Consider the following 26,977-nt stretch of genomic DNA (forward strand, 5'->3'; position numbering starts at 1 on the left):
TCAGACCAGGGTGCAGCTGCCTTAGCCAGTTCCCTGCTTCAGCTGGCAAGGCTGACTTCCTGCTAGACATCCCCAAGGAGAAGCCACATGGACCTAACCCAATGCAGCCCTGGGTGCTGGAGCAGCCATGTGGAGACCTCTGTCACTGCTGAGATGCTTACACACTCATTGACTCAGCTTTCCTCCTGCAGTTGGCATCATAGTGTGTGTTTTATGAGACGGAGGAAGTCTTTGTGGACCGGTGTCGAACATATGGGTTAATGTTGGGTTTGTGGGCTTGGGCAGCAATGGGTTGGAATATTTTCTTGATGTGCACTTAACCTTTATATAAAACTCTGTCTTATACATATGGGTTTCGGTGGAGTTGTTTTTCTAAAGTACCCAGATTAACACACTGGTCCACAGAGAAAACACATTTGTAATCTGTCAGAGAAGTTCAGGCCTGGGTCTGGCCATTTAACTTGCTGGTGTTATGTCGAGGCATGCATTTTCTTTAATGGGCATGCCATGACAGCTCACTAGCTGGCTCTGGCAGTAAGGAGACATGGGATTAAAATACTGGGGCTTCTGACCTTGGCAATTCTGGAGTTCTTATTACTGACTCTGAGCTTCAGCTGCACTGTAGACATATCTAAAAGGACTGATTCTAAATGCAATATACTTGAGTAGAAAAACATAACTCATACCCCACATTTGTATCTCACCCACAGTAAGGAAAAGACTGTCTTACCTTATATCATGGAAGAGAAAATTATCCATTAATGGTCACAATGAAATATAAATATAACAGATGCTAAAATATGTAACATGCTCATTATCCCAAGACATCCAGTGATTAACTATGCACATTCTCTTTTGTTATGCAAAATGTGCAGCACTTTATTGAACATTTTAAGGATTCCTAAGCAAGTAAAAATGAGCACGTCTTTCAGTTAGCATACTGCATAACACCAATCAAATGTTCAAAGGAAGCATAAACATGTTCCAGTTAATCATCTAAGTGAAATTATGCATTTGGATGCAGGACACAATGCTGCTCTTCCTCTACACAATTCAAACAAGTTTAATTATTTTCCTTTAATTTCCCCTCTTAAACACAGAATTACTACTGGGAAGAGTTTTATGCCTGAATGCGCTATAAATGTACTTAAATATTGATAGCTGGTGATCTGTGAATTTCATAGTTGTGATTCCCTCTGCAATTTTAAACATTCCCTAAATTGTGTCACATTTTAATTTCAACTAATTCTTTTTTCTCCCAGATGATGAGACCCTTAGTGGAGAAGATATATATTGTATTCATCTTTGTACTCCTCAAAGATGGTAGATAGTTTACAAATATTTTGGGATAAGCCACATCATCAGGCTTTTCAAGCACTTATCTTCTGGATAAAGTCACATTGGTGTCGTTCAAGAGAGAGGACAATCAGAAACGGACTTTGCCCCATGAGAGCTCGGCCTGCGGTGCAGGCTACAGGGAATGGAGTTGGGGAGGCACTGAGGAGTGGGAAAGATGTGTGAAACTGTAGCTACTTTTTTTCTTTTTTTAAACACACAGCCATTTATTTGGCAGTACAGAAATGGGGTGCAATAAGGTTGCTAAATGAGGCTTGAAATGTGAAGGGCCTCATAGGACATTGAATGTTCTCCTAAATACAATGTGAGGCGCTGGTGATGGACTCCTCACAGAGAGGCGTATCTGTGGAAAACGCACAGCGCCCGTGGCAAGCACTGAAATCGTGTGCCTGCCCGAACAGATGACACTTGTTTTTAAAAGATACTGGTACCATCGTATCAGCTCAAAAATACAAGTAACTTAACACAGTATGGCCCTATATGAAAGTTACAACTAGACCACCCTTCCTTTCAATATTGAAAATTGGTCTCTGACGAGTTCAAAGTCATTCTTCCCACCACCTCATTTTCTTCTCTTTCTTCACTCAACAGATCAAGATCACACTGTCTTCCTTGACCCATACCAAACTCAGAAACCAACCCACTGGCACTGAGTTGATCGTGCCTCATGGTGAGGCTGCATATGATTTCTTTTTTTTACCATTATATTAGGGACTCATACAACTCTTATCACAATCCATACATACATCAATTGCATAAAGCACATCTGTACATTCGTTGCCCTCATCACCTTCAAAGCATTTGCTTTCCACTTACGCCCTTTGCATCAAGTCCTCTTTTTCCCCTCCCTCCCCGCTCCTCCTCCCTCATAAACCCTTGATAATTTATAAATTATTATTTTGTCATATCTTGCCCATCTGGCATGTCCCTTCACCCCCTTTTCTGTTGTCTGTCCCCCAGGGAGGAGGTCACATGTAGAGCCTTGTAATTGGTTCCCTCTTTCCAACCCACTCACCCTCTACCCTCCCCGCATCGCCCTTCACACCCCTGGTCCCGAAGGTATCATCCGCCTTGGATTCCCTGTGCCTCCAGCTCCTATCTGCACCAGTGTACATCCTCTGCTCTAGCCAGACTTGCAAGGTAGAATTTGGATCATGTAGTTGGGGGGTAGGAAACATTTCGGAACTGGAGGAAAGCTATATTCTTCATCAGTGCTACATCGAACCCTGACTGACTCATCTCCTCCCCCAGACCCCTCTGTGAGGGGATCTCCAGTGGCCAACAAATGGGCTTTGAACCTCCACTCTGCACTTCCCCTTACATTCACTATGGTAAGATTTTTTTTCTTTCTGATGATGCCTTATACCTGATCCCTTCGACACCTCGTGATCGCACAGGCTGGTGTGCTTCCTCCATGTGGGCTTTGTTGCTTCTCAGCTAGATGGCTGCTTGTTTATCTTCAAGCCTTTAAGATCCCAGACGCTATCTCTTTTGATAGCCGGGCACCATCAGCTTTCTTCACCACATTTGCTTGTTCACCTGCTTTGGCTTCAGCGGTTGTGTCGGGAGGGTGAGCATCATAGAATGCCAATTTAATAGAAGAAAGTATTCATGCATTGAGAGAGTGTTTGAGTAGAGGTCCAAGGTCCTTCCACCACCTTAATTCTAAACCTATAAATATAGGCACATAGATCTATTTCCCCATCCTCATATGTATATTTGCATATGTACATGTCTTTGTCTAGACCTCTATAAATGCCCTTTGCCTCCTAGCTCTTTCCTCTATTTCCCTTGACTTTCCTCCTGTCCCACTATCATGCTCTGTCTCTACCTGGGTTTCAACTATACCTCTTCGTTACCTTACCCTTGATCATTCCCTACCAGGCCTGCCACACCCACCTCACCACCAATTTGGATCCCATGTTGTTCCCTTGTCCCTGGGTTTATTAACACCATTTCCTTACCCCCTCACCTCCCCCTACCCCAAGTCCCGCTGGAACTGTTGATCTCATTGTTTTTCCTCCAGATAGTTGAGGCTGCATAGGATTTCTAAGAGTCTACACCCTCGTGGGAGCAGATTGCTCATTGCCTCCTAAGGAGCACTTGGTGGGTTTGAACCACTAAACTTGCAGTAAACAGTCCAACACTTGATAGGCCCTCAACTATGAAAGAAAGTTGTAATTTGCTGAATGATCTGCTCAGTGGCACCAAGGCCACGTGCCATACCTGCCATACCTTAGATACACCTTTGCAAAAAGGGAAATGACAAGAGCAGGGTTGTTTTATAAAGGAGAACACACATTATAAGATGGAGTAGAAGGCCTGGATTTATTCACATTAGCCCGAGTACAGCCTTCTGGTGCCACACAGAGCTATATTTTCTCTTCCACTTGACAAATCCTCAGATACATGGCAGTAGCTTTCATCATGTCTTTCCCAAAGCCCACGCTTCAAGCTACTCATCCTCTTTTCCTTGATCATTCTTTTAATGTAATTCTTCCTGGGCCTTTCAACAGCTAGTTGTTGGCCTTTGGACAGGTTCTTTAGTTTGTCACAGTCTTAGAAACATTGGGCTCACAGCTAACTATAAAAGCAAAAATTACATAGAAAAGGGTTAGCAGAAGATTGTGTCGAACCTCAATGGAAAACAACTGCATATTGAACAAATCCTACAATACACCAGTTTCTCAGTGTGAATGTCTTTTTACCTGTATTTGAATAGCTTTGGGGTTGTTAAAAACTCAGATTCAAGTTCTACCTTGAACAATTATATCGAATTTTCTATGAACTGAGTTTGTTAATTTGCATTAAAAGTATGAGGTGACCTCGAAACATTCATAGAAAAATGGAATGAGCAGCCAATGGAATTTTCCTGAAAACTGTTGAAACTTCCTTAAACATGTGCAAGGGGATGTATTCAAGCTATTGCATGAGATCATGTGCCATTCAAACACACACACATGAACAAGAGAGTATGCACATGCACTTGTCACAACCACCCAATCCCATCCCCCCTCATACCTTATCTCCTACCTTAATCCACTTCCTCACTTTCAGCCCCACATTTGTATCTCACCTACATAACTTCCTCATTCCATATGATTCTTGAAGTAGTTACATAATTTCATGTTAACTTGAAGATATATAAAAGTTTAGGGGTATTATTCAACCTGTTAATCAGGTTACAACCTAATGGGATCTCCTTGTGGGTGTGGTCTTCTTATAAGGAGGACCCTGGGAACCTCCATTTCTCTCTTTCTGCCTTCACTTTCCTGCTGGTGGGTCACCCTGTGATGCTTCCACCACCATTGGATCCACAAGACTTTGCACCTACCGGCCTGTGATCTTCCTGCATTCTGCATCACTGCATGTGGCTGCGTGAATCTGAAGAGGGACTTATAGACTAGTATTGAACTTATGAATTTGAGTTGAACTGGACTCAGATATTTTATCAATATATAATTACTTCTTGATATAAAGCTCTTTTTTTACACATACATGAGTGTCACTGGACTTGTTTTTTCTAGTCAGCTCAGCATAACACAATTCTCTTAAAACTACTAACAACATTTTAATAATAAAAAAGAGAAAATATTAACAAGTATGCAAAAAGGAAAAGGGATAATAAATATAATTCATAAAGAACTTTTTAAAGCCAATGAAGAAAAATTAACTCTTCAAAAGGAAATAGAGCAAACTATATGTGCCAGAAATTCACACACAAAAACTTGTAAATTATTAATGCCATCCAATAGTCTTTGTTGGTAAGAGGAATGACCCTCTTCCTATGCCTATCATAGACTTATAAATGAAACAATATCTAGAAGAAAATTTGACTTTTCATATTAGATGTCACTAGAACATGCAATGCTTTCAACCTAACACCTGCACTTCTGGGAATTCAGCTCAAAAACCAGCAAAACAATAACCACAGCAGTCAGTACATGAAACCAACAAACCACAACAATCATGTTATTGATTATTATAAATGATAATAAGATGAGACTAACTGCTGACCAACTGGACATCTGCTAAGATCATCATAGATCATTCCTTAAAATGATGCCATGAAAGGTTATTTAAGGACACGAAACATTTAACACCGTGAAACAAAAAAGCAGAAAACGTAACCATAATGTAGAGGATGATTAAAATTTGTTGAAATGTATATGCAGTTATGTGCATAAATTGAAGTAAATAAGAATGTGCAATAAAATGTTAATGAATTTGAGAATTTTGTATATTGAATATTTAATTTTCCCTTTATACTTTCATTCCAAAGAACTGGCAATGCTTTTGTAAGCTAATACTGCAACAGACGCATGCACAGAGACACACACACTCACACATAGCCACACCTCTGTCACAACTTTCTGACCATGGCAAAATCACACGGCGCTATTGCTCCTCTTAGACTGGACACTTCAATTAATACAGCTCAGGCTGGCACTACAACAAATCAATTAGCAAATTTTCTATAATTTAGGGTAGTATAAAGAGATTTTACTTTGTCATAATATAAGACAAACAATAAAAGCAGCAACAAAACAACATAGGAAGAAAAATATTTAATAAAATTATAGGCAACCAGAGTTATGTTCCTAATAAAAATTCCCAAGGGAAATTCTTTCTTGGGTCTTACCTTCTTTTCTTTCCATAATTCTACTGGAATAAATTATGGATGCACAAATTCACTCACTTTATAGGGTAGGGGTTGAAAGGTATAAATCTCAACATAACAGTTTGGGATGCTATATTGTCTTCCAATGTCACCGTTTGTACCAGTGATATCAGAATAATAAAAAAGGGGATGGGAAAAGCGGCACTGTAGCAGAGCATGGAAAAGATACAGAACATGGCCCAGATCCCTCTTAGACTTAGCTGTCTCACTGCACAGCGAAACTTAGAAGGCTTCTCACTCGTTTGTATGACAAGCATGCATGGCAAAACTCAGCAGGAAGAAAACAAAGAGTATATACATCACATGTAAAAACAAATGCAGCACAATATTTAACAGCCCCTGCACCACCACCAGAAAGAGAGCTCTGCTCCAATAATGCAAGAGTGGATCCAGGTAAAAAAAATCTATTCTCATGATTTATTACATCAATAGTTTAACATGCACAACACAGAGAATAAAGTAGATTTGGTCAGATTGTGTTGTTGTTATTAGCTGCCATCAAGGCATTCTGACTCATGCGACAGAGTAAAATCGCTCCACACGGTTTCCTGGGATCCACCGTCAACACAATGGGGTGTAAGTCAAGAAATCAAAGGACATATTGGTTGGGACAATATGGTGAAAAACACCTAGTTAGAGTATTAAAATTCAAAAGTTAAAGGACTAAGGTGCACCTATCTGGACCAAGCCATGGTATTATGAAGAAAACTTATACAGACTAGCTCATGCAAACAAACTGGTTCTAAATATCTAAAAACTGTAGAAACATCTCTCCTGTTTGAGATAATTATGAAATATTTCATTTAAATCACGAAGTATTGAGACCCAATAACTAGCCAACTACTGATCTAAGTGCTAGTCTAATGTTACCACACATATTTATTAATCTCCATTTTGACCTGTTGTATTCCATAAAATTCTCATAGCATTCCAGCAAGGAAGTTTTACACATGTACTCAAATAAATACAGCCAATTGATGAATAATTACAATGGAAATGCATGGAATCTCCCCAGAGGCACAGGAAAGGAAGGAGTCAAGTTTATCTGAGAGAGGCTTGAGCAAGGCAGAAGCTTGAGAGATGGGTAGGGGTTGTCAGGTGTGCAATCCAGGGAAAGCACTTTATTGCTTAGCGGAGGCCTATACCATTAAAAAGGCAGACAAATTTTAGTAACCAGCAAGTAGTTCGTAACTAATAAAGTGCAAAATAAAAGACCTGAGGTGGAAGGGAATGGTGGGGTGCGACCAGGAAGAGAAACTAGCAGGCTGGCACAGGTTGGACGATCCAAGGTCTTCCATGGCATTCAAACGAATTTTGATTTGATGAATTTTGAAGATCAGATCTTTTCTGGTAAAAATGTTACATTTTAGAAACAGGGTAAGCTGAAAAGAAAAGATATTGTAGTCCAACTACACTTGTAAGTTGATGGTAACCTGAACTGGGCAGAGCAAATGGTTAATTAATGCACTTGCATGAGAAGGAAAAAGGGTGATAGTTCAAGGGCATCCAAAGTTGTCTTAGGAGACAGTCGGGTCTACTTCCATAGAATCAGCTATTTCACCCCCGATAGAGCCAGTTCTTCTCTGAAACACGTGGTGTCTCCATGAAGATGGAACCAACTAAATGACAACTGACCGCCTGTTAACCTGGGCTGAGTCAGAGGTTGGAGGACATAAGGAAGACAGGATCCAAGAGATATACGTAAAAAGAATGTATTACACCTTACACATCGTCATGAGGATGACTCACGCTCATAGTGAACCTATGTAGGGTTTCGGAGGCTATGAACCTCAAACAGGAGCAGATAGACTTATCTTTCTTTGGGAGAAGGGCTGGTGGGTTTGAACTGCCTACCTTGCAGTCAGCAGTCCAACAGTTAGCCAACTGCACCATCGGGGTTCCTTAGGAAGAATGTCTAGACATGATTTTTAACTGACAGATGTGTGAGAAAGAGGAATCATGGGTATTTTCTAGGTAGTTGTTGGTTTTTGTTTTTAAATGGGGAGGATACCATTCTGAAGGGTTGAAGAAAGATGTAATGAGTTAGCTATGCCCATCAGCCATCTAGGTCGCTACAGCTACTTGGCAGTGAGATTTCCAGGCACAGGGAACTGGACTTGAGAAAGCTTGGGAGAGCGCATCCAGCAGGAGTACTTGAAGCCCTCCAGTGGATAAAACTGCCCTTTAGTTTAACTAAAGGAGAGGGAATGGGACTGAGGACAAAAGGCCAAGAGTGCTGGGGGTGTAGTGGGTGACACATTGGGCTGTGAACCACAAGTTCAGTGAGGGGCAGAACCTCAGGGGGTGTTCATATTCTAACGCATTTTTACCCTAAATGAGCAAGTGCTCTGATATGGAGTCAATTCTGACTGCTAGTGGCCGACAGGACAGAGTCAAACAGCCCCGAGCAGCTCTGAAACTGTACATCTTTATGGAAACAGGTGCCCTCCTCTTTCTTCCAGGTAGTGGCTGGCATATTTGAAACAATACCTTATGGTTGGTAGCCCCATGTGTACACCTTTGACAAAAAGTGATTGTTAGAAGATGGATACATGACTAGTGGAACTGAAATGGAAGAGAGAACTAGGCTTTGAGAAAAAGCGGAGCCCTGGTGGCGTGGTAGGTTGTGGGTTATGACTAGTGAGCTACTCGCTGTCAGGACATTGGTTCAAATCCACCAGCAGTTTATCATAGAAAGATGAGACTGTCTGCTCCCATAAATAGTTAAAGTCTTGAAAGCACAAGGGGACAATTCCACTGTGTCCTACAGGTACAAGGTCATTATGAGTCTGAACCGACTTGGGGCAGTAGTTTGGCAGAAGTTACGCCAAAATGAGGAAGTTCTGTGGAAACCCAGAGAGAAAATGTTTAGTGAATAAGAGGCTGTCATTAAGTAAGGCGAATGCACCCACCAGACCTTATTTCTTGAAAGCACCCACCCACCAACTTCTATGTTGGTGCATTCACCGTGGGTCTTGCACTGCACGACATTCTCATTCCCCTGCTCAGCGCGCAGACGCTCATCCTCTATCTAAAGAGGAGGATGGGGATCAGGACTTATCATGACAAGTGAACTGGACAAAAACAAGTTTTTAATGGAAAATTTCTTGGAATGTTGGATATCACCTTGCATATGATGGAACAAAGCTTTCTGAAAATCCTCTCTCCCCAAAGATCTATTAGGTATAGCAGCTGTCACCTCTGTTTCATCTCCTTTTCCTAACAAATCCTGCTAAACATGCGGCTCCTATTGCTTAGTTAGGAATACCTTATATGTCCATGCAACCCCTTGCTAATGTAGACCATATTACTCTCCCAGAGTTTTTACATGTCACATCCATATCCCTCATCCTACTCGTTAAAATGGGGGCTCTTCTTTGGCATCTACCCTTTGTAGAATGCCCTGGAAGGCAATGAAAAGGATTAAAAACACATTTTTTCATTTACTTCTGTGATACACATATTTGTGCGTGTCAAACTATTTTGTTATAAAACTGAGATACATACGCTTTTGGGCTTCATAAAGTATATTCTTTTACTTTAGATCTTATTTAACTTGCCAAATGTACTCAGCTATTGAAATCAAACAGCGATTAAATGAATGGTAAACATCTTCAACATAAATAGAGTTTCAAGCAAAGGGATATTTATAAAAGAATATGTATAAAAGCAAAAGGATATTTATCTGTGTCTCTCATCACAAAGAAGAGAAATTGCACAAAGTGCAGATTTTATTTTATTTCTTCAGCTTTGTATAGAATGCACCAAAGGGATGTAGTTTTATCAGCAATAGAAAATTCTGAACTATTCCCCAAACTTTACCAAATGCAATAAATTTGGAGTGCCATACGGTTGAGCGTTTTCTTGGGGATTTATTATGCAGGGCCATCTGAATCAGAGGAACTACAAACATTCATTGATTAGAGAAATATATCACCTTAGAACAGTGAGTTTCAGAGACATGACATTTAAGCTAATTAAAAACTCTCCTTTCCAGAACAAATACCCAAGTGTTTCTGATACCCTTACATATATAAGAAAAACCCAAAATCTGTATTTTTAACCAGCACGCAGGCAACTTCAATGGTCCTGGCAACAAATTCATCAAATTCATCAGTGGTCCTGGCAAAAAATTCATCAGTGGTGCTCATTAAATGAACAAATGTCCAAACACTACTGTGAACTTTCTAAAGCAGGAACTTCTAAAGATCCGAGAACCAAGAACATATATTTTGTAAGGGTTCAGGTGAAGCTGTGACTAGGCAAGTATGAGGACTACCTTTTCAGAACACATCTTTATTAAGGGGTGATCACTACAGTGCTTTGTTTATCAGGACACAAATCTCATAGAATATCATCTACGGTCATAATTTGAATACATCACCACACTTAACATTTTCCTTATACTGCAGGCTTCAGTATGGATTACGAGTCACTAAAGAGCATCAACATCCTCGCAGCTGGACCAAGAGGAAAAAGACAACATGGCAAATGAAGGAAGAGTTAACGTTGTCAGGGATTTTGTTTTGTTTGGATCCTCGGTCAACGCTGAAGGGAGCAGAAGTCAACAAGAGATTAAAAAATGGCTTGCATTCAATAAATCTGCATAAGACCTCTTTAAAGTATTGAAAAGCAAGGATGTTTCTTTGAGGACTGAGGTGTACTTGACTCAGGTCCTGGTATTTTCAGTTGTCTCATATACATGTGAAACTTAGACATTGAATACGGAAGACCGTAGAAAAATTGAAACACTTGAATTGTGATACTGGGCAAAATACCATGTACTGTTAACAGGACAAACTGCTATGTCTTGGAAGTCTGACCAGAGTGCTCCTTAGAGTCAAGGAGGGCAAGCCTTCATCTTACATCATTGCACCTGTCGGGAGAGAGTTGGAGACCTGGAGAAGGACATCATGTTTAGTAAAGTGGAGGGGAAGAAAGAAAGAAAGAAAGAAAGAGAGAGAGAGAGAGAGAGAGAGAGAGAGAGAGAGAGAGAGAGAGAAGACAGGAAGGAAGGAAGGAAGGAAGGAAGGAAGGAAGGAAGGAAGGAAGGAAGGAAGGAGGCCTTCAATGAGCTACATTGACTCAGTGGCTGCCACAGTGGGCTGCGGCAGAGCTAGTTTTGAGGGTGGCGAAGCAGTGTGCAGTGTTCCCTCCTTTGTGTCCAGGAGAGCTCTGAGTCAGAGCCCACCTGATAACACCTACCAACAACGACCTAGTTTTCCTCAGGGAAAGACCAAAAAAAAAAAAGTCTGAACTGTCAATTCTAGCTCAGTAAAACCTCAAAATTGTGTTCATCTAAAAGAATTATTTTTAATAAATAAATAAATAAATAAAAGAAGTCTTTTCCTCTATCAGATTATATAACTTTGGGCACCCCAAACAACCTATTTCAAATGCCTTTTTTGACTACCACAAAATCCCTTTAACTTCGGTCGGGGCATTTTTTAATTGTGCTTTGATGAGAAGTGAGCTTCTTGTGAGCTTCTTGAAATGAGTCATTGAATTGAGACCATACTCTGTGTTACGGAGAGGGGCCTAAACTCACTGAAGTACTGTCACGTGCTTTTCAATGGGTGTCTCATGATATCATGTCATTGAAATGCACAACAACACACACAGTAAAAATATTGATTCTTTGGAGTTCTACATGTCAATTTTTCTAATGCATCTTTACTAAATCCATATTGTGCTTCTTGGATAAGACTCATTTTTCTCATTTGTAAAATTTCAGGGAATAATTTTATTTAATCCTTACAGGGCATTTTAGAGAATTAAACAAAATCAAGTACATGTTAGGACCCACGACAGGGCCCAACATACAGCAAATCCTCAATGATAGCTAGCCTTGTACTTTCTTTTTATCATTTCATCTCCCTCTTTCCCTGCTTCCCTCTCTTTATTTATAATCTGATACTATATTATCATTTTAAAATAAACTTTTGATTGTGAATCAGGTGGAGACTTACAGAGCAAATTAGTTTTTCACTTAATAACCTTTGCACACTTTGGTTCCTGTCACTGACCGCAATTCCTACAGGTAACATCACTCACCCCACTTCTACCCGAGGTTTTCCATTCTAGTCATTCTCCTTTCCTCCCCCTTCCTCCATTCTGAACTTGGGACTTGGGGAAATGCTGCCCATGTGATCTTGAATGGTTGCTTGTCCTAAGGAGTGCATACCTCCTGGATGTTATTGTTCACCATCTAGAACTCTTAGTCTAGCAGCATTTCCAGTGTACTGTTCTGCCCTTCTACAGAGCTTGGTTATCTTCTGCCCAATGGAGAGGCCTCACACTAGAGTCACCTGGTGTTGAATTCCAATCCAGTTAATCATTTGGATCATGAGTCACTTGCACAACTTTCCTAAGTCTCCTTTTGCTTGTCCAACTCCAGAGTTAATGATCACTTATCTTTGACTTAGAAACTATTTGTCACATATATGTAAATATATTAATACATAACAACAGAGAAATATACCTATCTATGTACATATATTTATATATTAAGTATTAAGGCAGCAGATGGACATTGGGCCTCTACTCAAGTACTCCCTCCATGCAATAACACTTTATTCTAGTAACCTGGCATTCTGTGATGCTCACCTTCCTGACACGATCGCTGAAGACACAATGGATGCATAAGCAAATGTGGTGAAGTGAGCTGATGGTGCAAACTATCAAAAGATATAGCATCTGGGGTCTTAAAGGCTGGAAGATAAACAGTGGCCATCTAGCTGAGAATCAACAAAGCCTGCATGGAAGAAGCACACCAGACTGTCTGATCATGGGAAGAAGCACACCAGACTGTCTGATCATGAGGCGTCAATGGGATCATGTATCAGGCAACAAAGACCCAGAACAAAAAATCCTATCAATGTGAATGAGGGGGAGTGCAGAGTGGTGACCCAAAGGCCATCTGTAGACAATTGGACATCCCCTTACAGAAGGGTCATAAGGAAGAGATGAGCTAGTCAGGGTGCAGTATAGCATCAACGAAACATACAACTTTCCTCTAGTTCTTTAATGCTTTCCCTCTTCCCCCCACTATAAGAAGCCCAATTCTATATTACAAATCCAGCTCGAACATGTATGCGGGTACAGATATGAGCTGGAAACATAGGGAATCCAGGACAGATAAACCCCTCATGACCAATAATGAGAGTAGTGATACCAGGAAAGTAAGGGGAAGGTGGGGAGTGAAACGGGGAACTGACCACAATGATCTACATATAACCCCCTCTGTGGGGGAGAGACAACAGAAAAGCGGGTGAAGATAGACATCGTTCAGTGTAAGACATGAAAAATTAATAATTTATAAATTATTAAGGGTTCATAAGGGAAGGACGGTGGGGAGGGAGGGAATAAAATGAGCTTATACCAATGGCTCAAGCAGAAAGAAAATGTTTTGAAAATGATGATGGCAACAAATGTACAAAAATATGCTTGACACAACAATGGATGTATATATGAATTGTGATAAGAGCTGTATGAGCCCCCAATAAAATTACTTTTAAAATGGAAAAAAAATATATAAGAAAAAAATATTTTTCAGTATGGTGGGTTGTGATTCAGACAACCAGGCTCATGACTAGGCTCCCTACTGCTGACTAACTTGACTAGCTCAGGCAAACCCTGGAACTTGCATGTAAAATGCCCTTGCATATGACCAAAAATGATATTTGGATGAGTGAGACCAGTCCATGGAAAAGGACATCATGCTTGGTAAAATAGGAGGGTGGGAAAAGGGAAGGCTCTCGGCAAGATGGATTAATAGCGTGGCTGCAGCAATGGACCAAGCATAAGAGCAATTGTGAGGGCCGTGTGGGATGTTCCGCTGTGCATGGGGTCGCTGAGTCCAACTGTCTGCACTGTGCCTACCAGCAGCAGGACCAAATGATGCCCATGAGCTATAATATTACTAAAACTGCCTGCCTAAAAATGGCTCTTCATTATTTTTTATTAATGGCATGAGTTTAAAGTCAATGTTTTAAATACTATGAAAGTGAAGGCTTTCTACTCCCTTGCAGACTTAGTCTTGGAGACCCAAAGAGGCAGTTCTGTGCTGTCCTATCAGGTCACTATGAGTCAGAATGGACTTGATGGCCATGAGCGTGTTTTTTTAGTTTGGTTATATAAGCTGCCATGATTTCTCAATGCTGACATAAATTCTATTTTGATTCGTTCTGTAGCTTTACTATTGTATTTACCAAAGGTCATAGGGGAGCCCATAGAAATATTTCATATCTCTCACATTGGCCATTAAAAAAGAAGCAAATCAAACACCTAGTTTTCAAATAGACTCGAACTCATAGCAACCTGGTAGACTGAATTACAACTGCCCCATAGAGCTTTCAAGGCTTTAATCTCTACCGAATCACACTGCCATGTCTATCTCTCAGGGAGCAACTAGTGAGTTCAAACTACCCACATTCCTGTTCAAAGCCAAGTGCTCGCCCACTGTACCTCCAGGGCTCCTTACTGTCAGTAAAAGTAGTTAGAAAGGATTGGCCTCTCTGACGTGAGGAGAGGATATATGAACCATCAGCCTGAAACAATCATTCTCAGCAGTCCATCGGAATCTATTTAGCATCCTCTAGAAAATTCTGACCACAACGAGAGTCATCTTCTTAGTTTGAAACTTCCCCGGGGAATGTAGTATTTTCAACATTGTGCTTAAGAAAAATAAACGTTTACTTTAAATTGAGTGAACGTTTGGAGAGCAGATCAACTTTCCATTCCATAATTTTTGTTTCATCTTGTTTCGTCTCACTGATTGCAGTTTCCACAATGAAACATCAGTGCTGCTCCGTCCTCCCTGTTTCCTGTTTCATTCCTCATTTTGCTCCAGCCCTTTGTTTTGGGTAAATGCTGTCCTTTTCATCTCCAATGGTTGCCGATTCTAAGGAAAGCATACCTTCCATAGTGTTGACCGTAGAGATGTGTCTATTGGGTGGTTGAACATTAAGTCAGGGGGTCAGTTCATGTTCAGTCCTGAAGCGTGACTAAGGGTCAGAGTCATTGGAGTTCCATCAGTTCCTACTGAGTCAGTAAGCCTGATTTTGTTATGTTCTTTTCTGATTTGAGTTTTGTTGCACATGTTTATCCCACTCTCTTCAGGATTTTCTAATAGAAGCCTTCGGGGGCAGCTGTTAGCTGCAGCAGGGCACCATCTAGTTCTCCTGGTCACAGTGTTCATGCGCTCCACTAGTTTATTGGTCTGAATGCTTCCAGGAATCGCTGATTCCCATCACTCTCCTTTCTTCTGTGCAGGGAGAGACCAGCAATTGTACCTTAGAGGCTGCTCACATGCTTTGAAGGCCCCTAACCTAACTCACCAAAGTAGAATATGGAACACTGCCTTTTTGGATTATGTTAAGGCTACTGACCTACGTGTTCCCTGAAACATTGGGACCGAACCTCTCCACCCGACTGACTACTCACTCCCTTGAGGTGTTTCGTTATGCCTACGAAGTCTTCAAAACTCGAGCTCCGTATGCTCCGGCATATGCGTGGATATAGTCGCAGTGAAGTTAAATACTGTTTCAAGTCTGCATAGATTTGAAGGTTTACTCCCACTAGTCCTCTCATAACCTTGAATCCATTTTCTATCCATGTATCTTCTCATATTCTTCTTATTGTGTCAACATTCTTTTTTTTAATGTTCCAACTGTTTAACTTCCATCTACTTAATCCACCTGTCCCTCAACATTAACATCTATACTGTAAAATGGACCCTTGGTCCTATATAAGTTTTCCAAGTGGAACACTATAACAAGGGTGACAAAATGCATTCTTTGATTTAAAGTGTAGCTTAATTTCTAGGCAAACTTCAGGGGACAGGCTCTATTGAAGGTCTGAAGAGAAACTTGGAACCATAGTCTCTGAGAACCCTTAGCCTCAATAGGTACTGGAATGTTTCCAAAATCTCTTGAAGAGAGTTATAAAAAATATTCCCAAGGTTCAAAAACATCCTAAAACTGGTGGCCAGACATTTAAATAACCTTTCTAAGCAGCCTGCAGATCAAATAAATAGGAATACTTTGTTCTGAAATTAATACCTTTTTTTTTTCAAAACACCATGGCTATTTAATTAAATTCGGCTTTTACTTGTTGTTCTGCCCTGTGCCCTGAAGTGATGGATTTCACTCTCAGTAACACTGACCTCAAAAAGAGTGCCCTTGCAAAGTCAGGTCAATTGAGATTTAAAATACTGTCTACCAAGAGTCATCCTACCTATGTTTTAACCACTCAAACTACTTCCAAGAATCATATATGAAAGAGAAAACCAACACACTCTGAATCCGTTACACTGTGAAATATTTGTAAATGCCATTTTCATAATTATTTTGCAGAGCACTAAGAATTGCTTTTCAGAAAATATCACTTCTCTCCAAGTGCTTCTCGACTAGACCAGAGTCCTTCTTAACACTTAACTGTGCAATTTTCTCGGATTTGCATTTAGATATTTACTTACTCTAATACTTCAGTGGAAACTTACTGGTAGTTCACTCTCCTGCTGTTGGTAAATATTTGATGTCGTGAAGAACCTCATGCTCTTTGGCTCTTACAAAATCATATTGTGTTTACCAGATGATTTCTTCTTTCACTCAGTAAACTATAAGGTGTCAGACGGACATGAGCTAGCTTTGGGTACTAAAAAAACGGATAAAATACGTATCTTCTCTTGAGGAGTTCACAAGTTCCAGGAGTTAGTAGGCAAGCATTTACATAAATTATAATAGAGGGAATAATACAAACATGTATTAGCAGTGTTGAGAACTATCCAAAACTTGATTCTTGAGTCCTCCTTCTGCCCATAACAACTTCTCCTCTAGAAGATCCCTCTCACAATATCAATGCACAGAAATCAAATATCTATATATTGTTGGCTAATATTTGCTTTTGTATGAATATGTTTGAGCAGTGAACCCACACATTGAAAAGACATATTATGGTCTGAGATAAAATGTAAGAAGTTTGTGCTCATGCTTGCTGACGTGACGTGATGGAAAAATACCCAGGAGTGGAAATTCCCAGTCAATGCACAGTATCTATCCAGACATAGGTAGGTAGATAGAGAGATCTGGGTAGATAATGTATATATAAATATGTATATATATATATATATTTTCCCCTCTTATACCACAATATGTGCTTTTAGTTTATGGGTTCACTATTATGTCAATCTATGGCTTGAAATCTTGTACTAACTCATTCAAACTAATTCTTTTTTCTTCCCTCCACATACATTAACAAGTACTGTTATTTCTATTTTAAATGTCTCATGTTTATTCATATTGTCATGACCCTAGTCTGATCTTTTAGACTCTATATACAAAATACTGTAGCAATCATGCAAGCTTACGTCTTCCCAATTTCCCTCTTTCTACGTCAGTCTCCAACTGTCCTCAAGCAGCTCTTGGTGTCTGTAGCTTGTTGCTTATAAGCCTCATTGGCTCACCATTCTCCAAAGGATAAACAAGTAACACCGGCTCTAACTTGAGACATACTTGAATTACAAGGAGCTACACTTACAGCCAACACCGCATCTTTCTGGGAGAAATGAAAATGCATGCACAGGATCTGAAAACATTTGTTGAGTTATGGGAACATGCTCCAAGCACTTTTACAGGACACCATGATGGAAGATATTGGTGAGGGAAAGCTCTGTGTTACCAGAATGTGATTTTAAAATTTGACATCACCAATGTGGAAGAGCTCACAGATGAAGAAGAAAGGGAACTGACAGCTCAGGACTTAATGGATTTTGGAGGAAGGCTACGAAGAGAGAAAGACATATGAGGAAAAGGAAGGAGAGAAATAAGAAGGATCGTGAAAGGATTGTTGTTCTCGTTGTTAGGTGCCGCCTGGCCAGCTTGGACCCATAGCACCCTGAGCACAGCAGAACTAAGACTGTGCCAGTCTACACCATCTTCCCCATGGTGGCCGGAGCCCATGATGCAGGCACAGCGTCAACCCATCCCCTCAAGGCCTTCCTCTTTGTACCGCCCCTCGACTTTACCGAACATGACATCCTACCCCAGGGACTGGTCTCTCCTCACAACATGTCCAAGTCTGTAAGATGGAGTCTTGCCATCCTTGCCTCTCAGGAGCGCTCTGGCCTTCCTTCTTCCAACACAGCTCTCTTTGTCCTTTCAGCAGCCCATGGTACTTTCAGTCTTCTTGTCCAGCACCACAATACATCTGTTCTTAGGTGGCCTTCCTTATTCAGTGCCCAGCTTTCACAAGCATACGGTGCAATGGGCAATGCCATGGCTTGGGTCAGGGGCACAAAGAAACCTCAAAGAAACCTCATCGCTCTTCAATTCTGTAAAGAGGGCTTCCTAAAATATTTGTACTTTTTTCAGTAAATGTATTATTTTCTGTACACAGATGTCTTAGCAAAGCTAATACATTAAATCATATCTGAATACAGTTTTCAAAGAAAATGCACAAAAACCAAATGGGAATTTTGAGCGTTTTGCTCATTGAAAGTAAATGTCAATAGTATTAAACTCACAAACACACTAATTGAAATACCCTGTGTTTACCTAAAACACACATTGCACGCATACAAATAGCTACCCTTCCCACCTGTCAGTGGCCAAAAGTAGGGTTTCAGAATGCAAGCACAGATTCACCTTAAAGTTGAAGCCAAAAGGTGTTTCTTTACAAGGAAACATCTTCCAAACGGCATTTTATTGAAGTTTCTGTACTAAAACTGAACACAATACTTGAAAAGTTAGAAATGCCTTAAAATTTTACACCTAGTACCACTACCAGAATTCACAGGGCAATATACCTGATGTAATGAAAAGAAAATGCTATAGCATACACCCCCCACCCCGAAATGCATATCCAATTGACACAACATGGTATCAATCAAAAGCTGGACTATTTGCAAACTATCACTGCGAGTGTCCTCAGCAAGAAGGGGTTCCTGTTGACTGCAGCGACTTTTCTGGCCATGGATGGTTGCTTCTCCTGTGACAGATTTTTACTGTGCCTCTACTGTACTGGTTCTCAACCTGTGGGTCATGACCCCTTTGGGGGGGTCAAATGACTCTTGCACAGGGGTCACCTAATACATCCTGCATATCAGCTATTTACATGATGACTCATAACAGTAGCAATCTTGCAGTTATGAAGTAGCAACGAAAATAATGTTATGGTTGGGCTATCACCACAACACGAGAATCTGTATGAAAGGGCCGTGCGCGGCATGAGGAAGGTTGAGACCCGCAGCTCTAATGCATTTGGAATGACTGTCTCAAAATAACCTGCAGCTTTCCTGATGACTCCTCACTGTCTCTGTAGCCTTTCCCTGCTGAATTCTTAGCGCCTTCTGCTGCCACAGCCACCACTTGCACCACCAGATCCATAACCACCAGCACAAAACTGCCTCCTCCACCAAAACTAACCCCCTCCGTCGGTCCCTGATCTGATTGCTGTTGTCCACTCTAATTTCTAAAATCAGTTATAGCTGCAGCTCCCACCACCACCACAGTCATCATTGACAACATTTCTTTCTCCAGAGGGACCATCCTCTCCTCCACCATTGCCACCATGTCCACCACCTTGGTTTCCACATCCTGATCCACTCCACCATAGCGCCCTCTAATTCTGTAACCAGGACCACTGCCACAGTTGCCACCAATGCGTCCGAAGATACCTACTGTCATCCCTAATAACCTCTGCTGCCACCACAATCGCCTCCTCTTTCACCAAAGTTTCCATCGCAGCCCATTAATTTGCCAGATCCACCTCCATGACCCCTCTGTGAACCAGCAGACTGCACCTCTTGTCTTGAAAGGACCTTTTCCACCTAACGATTATACCCATTAATAGTGTGGTATCTGAACAGCAGTTTTATCAACTATATAATAATCTTCAAAAGTGAGAAAAGGCAAATCCTATCTCCCACTCGGCTTATCTTCATGGTTTCAATCTTGCCAGACTTTTCAAAGTAGCCTCTCGAATTAATACTTTTGTGTCATTTTTATGTTGCCAACATTGTCTTCGCTGTTAACAGGGCACCAGGTTTCACAGAACCCTCTCTAGAAACGGCTCTCTTTGGTTCCACTGCACACCCATCTACCTGGTGGGGTCATGTACTTCTTCAACCCAAGACTAAGTCACAGAACCAAGGCCCCTGGGAGGTTTTGTTGGGAGCTTTCATCCACACCCTATCTGTGAGTGTTCTACCTGTCCCAAAAGATTATCTCACAATAGCATGTGTAGTTCCACAACTCAGAGCACCAAGAGAGAGTTTCCATGGCTGCTCTGGTACCATCGGGTCATTAACCTCCATTGTGACACCAGACTTGCCACTTCCAACTGGAGTTCACTATTTTGACATTTTTACTTTTATGCTCACATTTATTCTACTACATGTGGGTTTCTCTACACTTGATCTTAGGCCAAAGGCCGAGAAGTGATACAATTTACACTTATATTGTGAGTGTCTCTAAGATACTACAAATTCTTATAGATCTTTGAACACCTTTCCTTCTGACCTCTGATCCTAGCACCTGATACACACTATGGGATGAATCCATATATGTTTTCTGAAATTAACTTAATAACCTGAGTTCATATCTTGATGTGTATGTATAGTGATACCCTGGGAAAAAATTCTCATTCATTATCTTTCAAAGTCTGGGTGCCCTCCTGTCTCATCTGTTCCTTGAAGCCTTTCCCTACTATTCTGGTCTACACACTGATCTCTTTCTGATGTGAACTCCTATAATGCTTTCTTCCTATTTTATGTGTGCCTGACTTAGATAGCACCACATATTTTATTTCTTATATGCCTTATCTATATGTTTGCCTCAATTTTTCAAAGGAGGTAGGTGGGTGAGACATAACTACAAGTCAAATACGTATGGAATGAATTAAGGAGACATGTAAAAATCAAGAAAAAGAAGAAAAGAAAAGAAAAAGAAAAAAATCAAATGACATGACTACAAATGTTCAATGAAACATGAGATGAAATTTCCCTCAGAAGGAAATTTCCTTTGCAACCAACTTTATTTTCTGTAGCAAAGGAGCCCTGGTGATACAACTGATTAAGCAGTTGGATTGTTGACTGTGAGGGAGGGGTTCAAACCCACCGGATAATCACAGGAGAAAGAGGAGGCCATCTGCTCCTATAAAAACTTACACTCTGAAGAAAAACGTGTGCAAAAGCAAATGTGGTGAAGAAAGCTGATGGTACCTGGCTATCAAAAGATATAGTGTCTGGGGTCCTTAAAGCTTGAAGATAAACAAGTGGCCATCTAGTTCAGAAGCAACAAAGCCCACATGGAAAAAGCACACCGGCCTGTGTGACCAAGAGCTGTCTAAGGGATTAGGTATCAAGCATCAAAGAACAAAAAAATCATATCATTGTAAATGTGGGTGAGTGCAGAGTGGAGACTCAAAGTCCATCGGTAGGTAACTGGACACCCCCTTACTGAAGGGTGGTGGGGAGGAGATGAGCCAGCCAGTCAGGGTGTAGGGTAGCCATGATGAAACATATAACTTTCCTCTAGTTCTTAAATGCTTCTTTCCCCCCACCCCCACTAGCATGATCCCAATTCTACCTTACAAATCTGGCTAGACCAGAGGATGTACATTGGTACAGATAGCAACTGGAAACATAGGGAATCCAGGACAGATGACTCCTTCAGGACCAGTGGTGAGAGTGGCGATGCCTGGAGGGTGGAGAGACTGTGGGGTAGAAAGGGGGAACTGAATACAAAAATCTATGTATAGCCTCTTCCCTGGGGGATGGACAACAAAAAAGAGGGTGGGGGGAGATGTCTGACAGTGTAACATATGACAAAATAATAATAACTTATGAATTATGAAGGGTTCATGATGGAATGGGGAGTGGGGAAGGAGGGGGGAAATGAGCAGCAGATATTAAGGGCTCAAGTAGAAGGCAAATGTTTTCAGAATGATGATGGCAACACATGTATATATGTGAGTGACACAATGGATGTATGTATGGAATGCGATAAGAATTGTACGAGCCCCCAATAAAATGGTTTTAAAAAAAACTTACACTCTGGGGAACTATAGGGAGCAGTATCTGCTTTGTCTTAGTGGGTTGGTGCGGGTCCTAATCAACTCAGTGGCAGTGTAGCCCGACATTCTAAGGAAGAAGTAATCATTTGATTGAATTAAGGAGAGATTGAAGTAATCAGGACTGTTAGACCTGGAGAGGGAAGCACAATCAGGGCAGAGAAAAGAGCCTCAATGACATCTTAGGAAAGTACGTTTGTGGTCACGCTCAAAGTTACAAGTCCTTTACTCTGTGATAGCGTTCATCCTTAGGAGACGCCTGGGAGATAAAACAGCCAAAGCTTGAGGGCACCAAACAGAAATCTCCTGGAGTGTCAGCTACACTACATTTGGCAATGGGATTCCCTGACGACATTCAGTGTTGAGATGTAGATTGGAAGGTTATTAGGGTGGGCTGGGACAAGGAGAAGTCCGGAGGCAGAGGGTCCGATGGAGATTATTTTAGATTAATATGGAGGGGAGTCAAGGTTAAACAGTGGCAGAGAAAGAGGCAGCGGAATCAGAATACCAAAGACTGAGCAGAGAAAATGAAAGAATCCACTGACTTGGTTGGCTCCCTGGGTGCTGGGAAAGAGAAAAGAAAGTTAAAGGGCCTTACTCTGGGGTCACATGTTCCATTTCTCTTTGTATGAATCTATTGCTGTCAAGTGGATTCCAACTCAGAGTGACCCTATAGACAAAGGAGAACGGTTTCAGCATTTCCAAGGTCATCTTCATGGAAGCCGGTTGTCATAGCTTTCTCTAGCAGAACAGCTGATGGGGGGTGGGAGGGGTTTGAACCACTGATCTCTGTGTTAGCAGCTGAGAGCTTTAGTACTGAGGCAGCAGGGCTCTTGTTTTCTTTTGAAGCTGGACACATAGCTTTGGTGTTTGAGACGCAACTTTTCCCTCGTTTTCTATTTAAGGACTGTTCAGTTCACCAACCCCTGTAGCCTCCTATGCTATTTACTAGTCATTAAGTTCAGAGACAGGCATGGGCCAATCCAAATGTCTGGTGATGATTTTCCCAGAAATTTGAAATTCAGTCTGACAACCATAGGCTGGTGCTTTTGAGAGGTTCATAGGGATCCTGTGTGAGAGAGAAGCTGAAAGTGTTGCTTTTCCATGAGAGGGGGGCAGGCAGCAGAAATGAGAGTGTGTGGGACTATCAAGAGACTTTTCCCCAGCTTTGTCTCCCCCAAGGCTATACCGAACATCAGAGGCTGGTTGCCAGCAAGTGGTGGGAGGTCAGATGCTTCTACACCATCATCCCTGAAGGCACTGGGTTGCCAGACTACCATCTGGTCCTACCACAGGTAGGGTCCACTCCCTGCTGTTAAGGACCATGGCTATTTCCCCCTAAAGGCTTGTGGCCATCAGTCTGGTCCCTGTAGGTGGGGTTCACACCCTACTGATAATGGTTTAAATAGAGAGCCAGAGAACAGGTCAAACAGGCTCACTGACATCCAAAATTAAGCTGCCTCCCTGAATCTAGAATCCACCCATCTTGTCACAAGTGCACTCCCAATCCCTCCCCTTCCTATTGCATGGACACCCCTAGACTGTCCCCTTCCAAATACTGTAGTACCTATAGCGCAACCCCTTCCTGTGAAGTATGTCTTTACCTTTAATTAGGGGGCTTATATGCCCCTCCAAAGAGATATAAGCCTTGGTTAGCAATAAAGAAGCTCTCTCTCCCTGGTTTTCCGCTCCACCCACCCACCTTCACTCCTCTGTTCCCTTTCCCCTTGTCCTGCTTCGCCTCCCTCTCTCCATGTGGACCACCAAGCAAGGCTGCGGTGTGCATGCTACCATGAAATGTGTCTGACTCCATTATTTCAATCTCTCTTTATTCTCTATGACTTTATAATAATAATAATAATTATACATACACACACATACCGTACAATTGCACCTATCGAACCCGCAATTAGTTTGGGGGGCTGGCATTCCCCAAGAGCGAAACAGAAAGCGGAAGAGACAAGTTAAACATGAGAGAAAAGGCTGCATCTAAGTTCTTTGTTGCATGTTTGCGTCCCCTTTGATATGTACCCAAGATGGAGCTGCATCATTTCTCTTTAATTCGGGTGGACACCCTTATAATGCAGTAGTATATCATTTCTTTTGATTAAGCTAGTTTGGCAGGGCTATTGTGACTTGTAGCCAAATTTGTCCAAACTGATACATTCCTCAACACAAGCTTTCCTTCTTCTGTCAGTTGGTTCTCTGGCTCCGCTCTGAACAGCAATTTTCACTGGCTTTCAATTTATATGCGAGCTCTACCATCTAGACAGTCTTTCCCTTCCCAATGCCACTGGCTCTACCAAATAAATCCCGACTATCCTTCCGTTGTTCCCTATTTCCTTCATTAAATACTTTTTGAGTGACCCATAATATCAATCAGTTGGACTATTATGTGTTTCCTTTCAGAGTTCTGGATTACTTTTTAACTTATTAGAAGCCAGATTAAAATTTACATAAATTTTAATTTATGTAGAATTTGGCAGATGGTCATGGGAAAAAAGGAATATTATGTTTTTACTGCTCCAAATTTAAGGAGATTCAAAGAGTGGTTTAATCAGCTACTTATCTCTTCAACTCCATGGTGGGCTCAGAAAAAACCCAGTAAGACAATTGACCAAAGTACCTTTCTATACTAGGAAAAATATTAGTTGGGAGTACTAGATGAAAGAAGATCGGAATTGCTCTTTTAGGAGCTAATGCATGACGCCTGCCTTCAGAGGGGCCATGGTTAAAATGTACAGCTCTCTGCCAATGGTCCTCAGTTCTTCAGGGGGATCTACATGCTGCCAGTGCTCTCTCCAGCCTGCCAACCCCACTGGAAATAACCAGAACAAAATACATGCAGTTTCAGACGGTCTAATCATCAAATGTGATTTTCTGTTTGCAAATATCTTTTTAAAGCCTACAACTTGATATTTGAAATGATCATCCATTAAAACTGCGACACAAGCTAGAGCCAACTTGAATCTCACACTCAGGATGCATTACATACCACCCCCCCCCCCCCGAGAGATGGTTATTTTCTGAGACACCACAGAATATCTTCTATAAAGACCTGTCCTTGCCTCCAGAGATAAGAAAAGCAATGTGCTATATCATGAAATCCCCCATCAATTCAGAACACAAAGGCATTTCCTTTGCCTTCAGCAGTCATAGCATTTGCTCTAGTGTCTTATCACACCTCAAGAAGGAAAAACAACAACATTGCCTCTGAGAGAAATAAGAAAATGCCAGCAAATGGATGGACTCTTACGGAGCCAGATAAAGTGCCAACAATAGCTAATGTCTTCTTCTGACCCACTCCAGACCCAATAGAATTCGCACCCGATTCCCCAGCAACACTGGTTTGTGCTGTACCATTGTGTAAGCAATCTGTTGCTAAGCAGGGCGGCCATAGTGTTTACACGAAAATGGAATGATCTCTGGGAATACTGAAAGAAAGCAATAATTTCCATAAGCAGAAAAAGCATTACTTTTTGTGCAGCGTCCCACTTCAACTATCCTAAAACCCTGAGTTGCTTCACCAATTGTTTCCCCTGCTTTGCTGGCTTTCTATTGTCTACATCTCTGCAGATTTCCATTACTAAACAGCAGGGGTTTTTTCCCCCCAATGTTTTTGTTATTGTTGTTAGTGTTTTTCTGTTTGTTTGTTTGCATTGTACCTTGAAACCTGGGCAGAAAGCACCAGCAGGAAATGAAATTTTGGAATGGCCCATTATGAGCAGCTCCAGCTATTCAGTCCTCTCTCTTTCTGGAACCCAAGTCTGTAGAGGGTTTATTCAACTTAGAGCAGTGGTTCTCAACCTCCCTAATGCCGCGACCATTTCATACAGTTCCTCATGTTGTGGTGACCCCCCCAGCCATAAAATTATTTCGTTGCTACTTCATAACTGTAATTTTGCTACTGTTATGAATTGTCATGTAAATATCTGATATGCAGGATGTATTTTCATTGTTACACATTGAGCATAATTAAAGCAAAGTGATTAATCATAAGAACAATTATATATTGTAATTATATATTGTGAAATATTTATTTCTAATGACAAATAAATGAAATTTTGTCTTGAAGCATGGTGTAGCATGGGTAATGGTAACTGCACGCGGGTGGACCCGCCCAGAGACCAATAGAGGAGTGGTGTCTTGGTTCCTAAGACATTGGCAATATGTGTTTTCCAAAGGTCTTAGGGGTCGCAACCCACAGGTTGAAAACCAACTGCTGATTTAGAACAAATCCTAAACCTGCTGCAGTGAGAGGAGAGGCATGCAAAGACACTTACTTGCATGACAATGAGAAGGTCAAAGACCAAGATGAAAGAAGCCAGGAACGCTCTGGAAACTTCATCACTGGGCAAAAATCCCCGATTCAGCTTGTCCCAGCTGATCCAGTCAGTCGTGATGACAAGAACTACTGCGGAAGTCAGAGTAAAGAGAACCGTCCTGCAAGAAACAAGCCATTCATATTTCAGAACATTAGAAATCTATGGTGAGTGTCTAGCTTCGGGCATCTATAGTGAGTGCCTAGAGCATGCACTCCATTAAACTGTATGTATATTAAAATACGTTTCTTTGGAAACAAGAAAGGAGAGAAAAAGAAATGGGAAATGTGGAAATGCTATCACTTAAAAGAACGCATGCCCATTTTGCCAATTAACAAATTGTCTTCCCCCAGGGTGTATCCCAAGGCATAGGTACCAAATAGAGGACAAGAAGAGAAGTACATTAAGTGCTTTCTTTCAAAAGCAATTAAAAAATGAGAAGGACATTAAGAAAATGATTAGGAAATAAATAATTAGCAACAAAAAGATGGCAAATGACTTTGGTTAGTGTAATATGAATCCCAAAGAGAATACTGTGGGTGGCTCA

At 41.2% G+C, this 26,977-nt stretch overlaps 1 protein-coding gene across 4 annotated transcripts in view; it reads right to left on the reverse strand.

Annotated features, from left to right (window-relative positions):
- Positions 1-26,977, reverse strand: part of TMEM117 (transmembrane protein 117) — a 641,682-nt gene that overhangs the window by 77,578 nt on the left and 537,127 nt on the right. For all 4 annotated transcript variants that reach the window (XM_075551848.1, XM_075551846.1, XM_075551845.1 and 1 more), the window contains exon 6: positions 26,392-26,551. In XM_075551848.1, coding sequence (XP_075407963.1) covers positions 26,392-26,551 — 160 coding nt within the window. The remainder of the gene's footprint in view (positions 1-26,391; positions 26,552-26,977) is intronic.

This window comes from Tenrec ecaudatus, chromosome 6 (assembly GCF_050624435.1).
Source record: "Tenrec ecaudatus isolate mTenEca1 chromosome 6, mTenEca1.hap1, whole genome shotgun sequence".
In the NCBI taxonomy this organism is placed as follows: domain Eukaryota; kingdom Metazoa; phylum Chordata; class Mammalia; order Afrosoricida; family Tenrecidae; genus Tenrec; species Tenrec ecaudatus.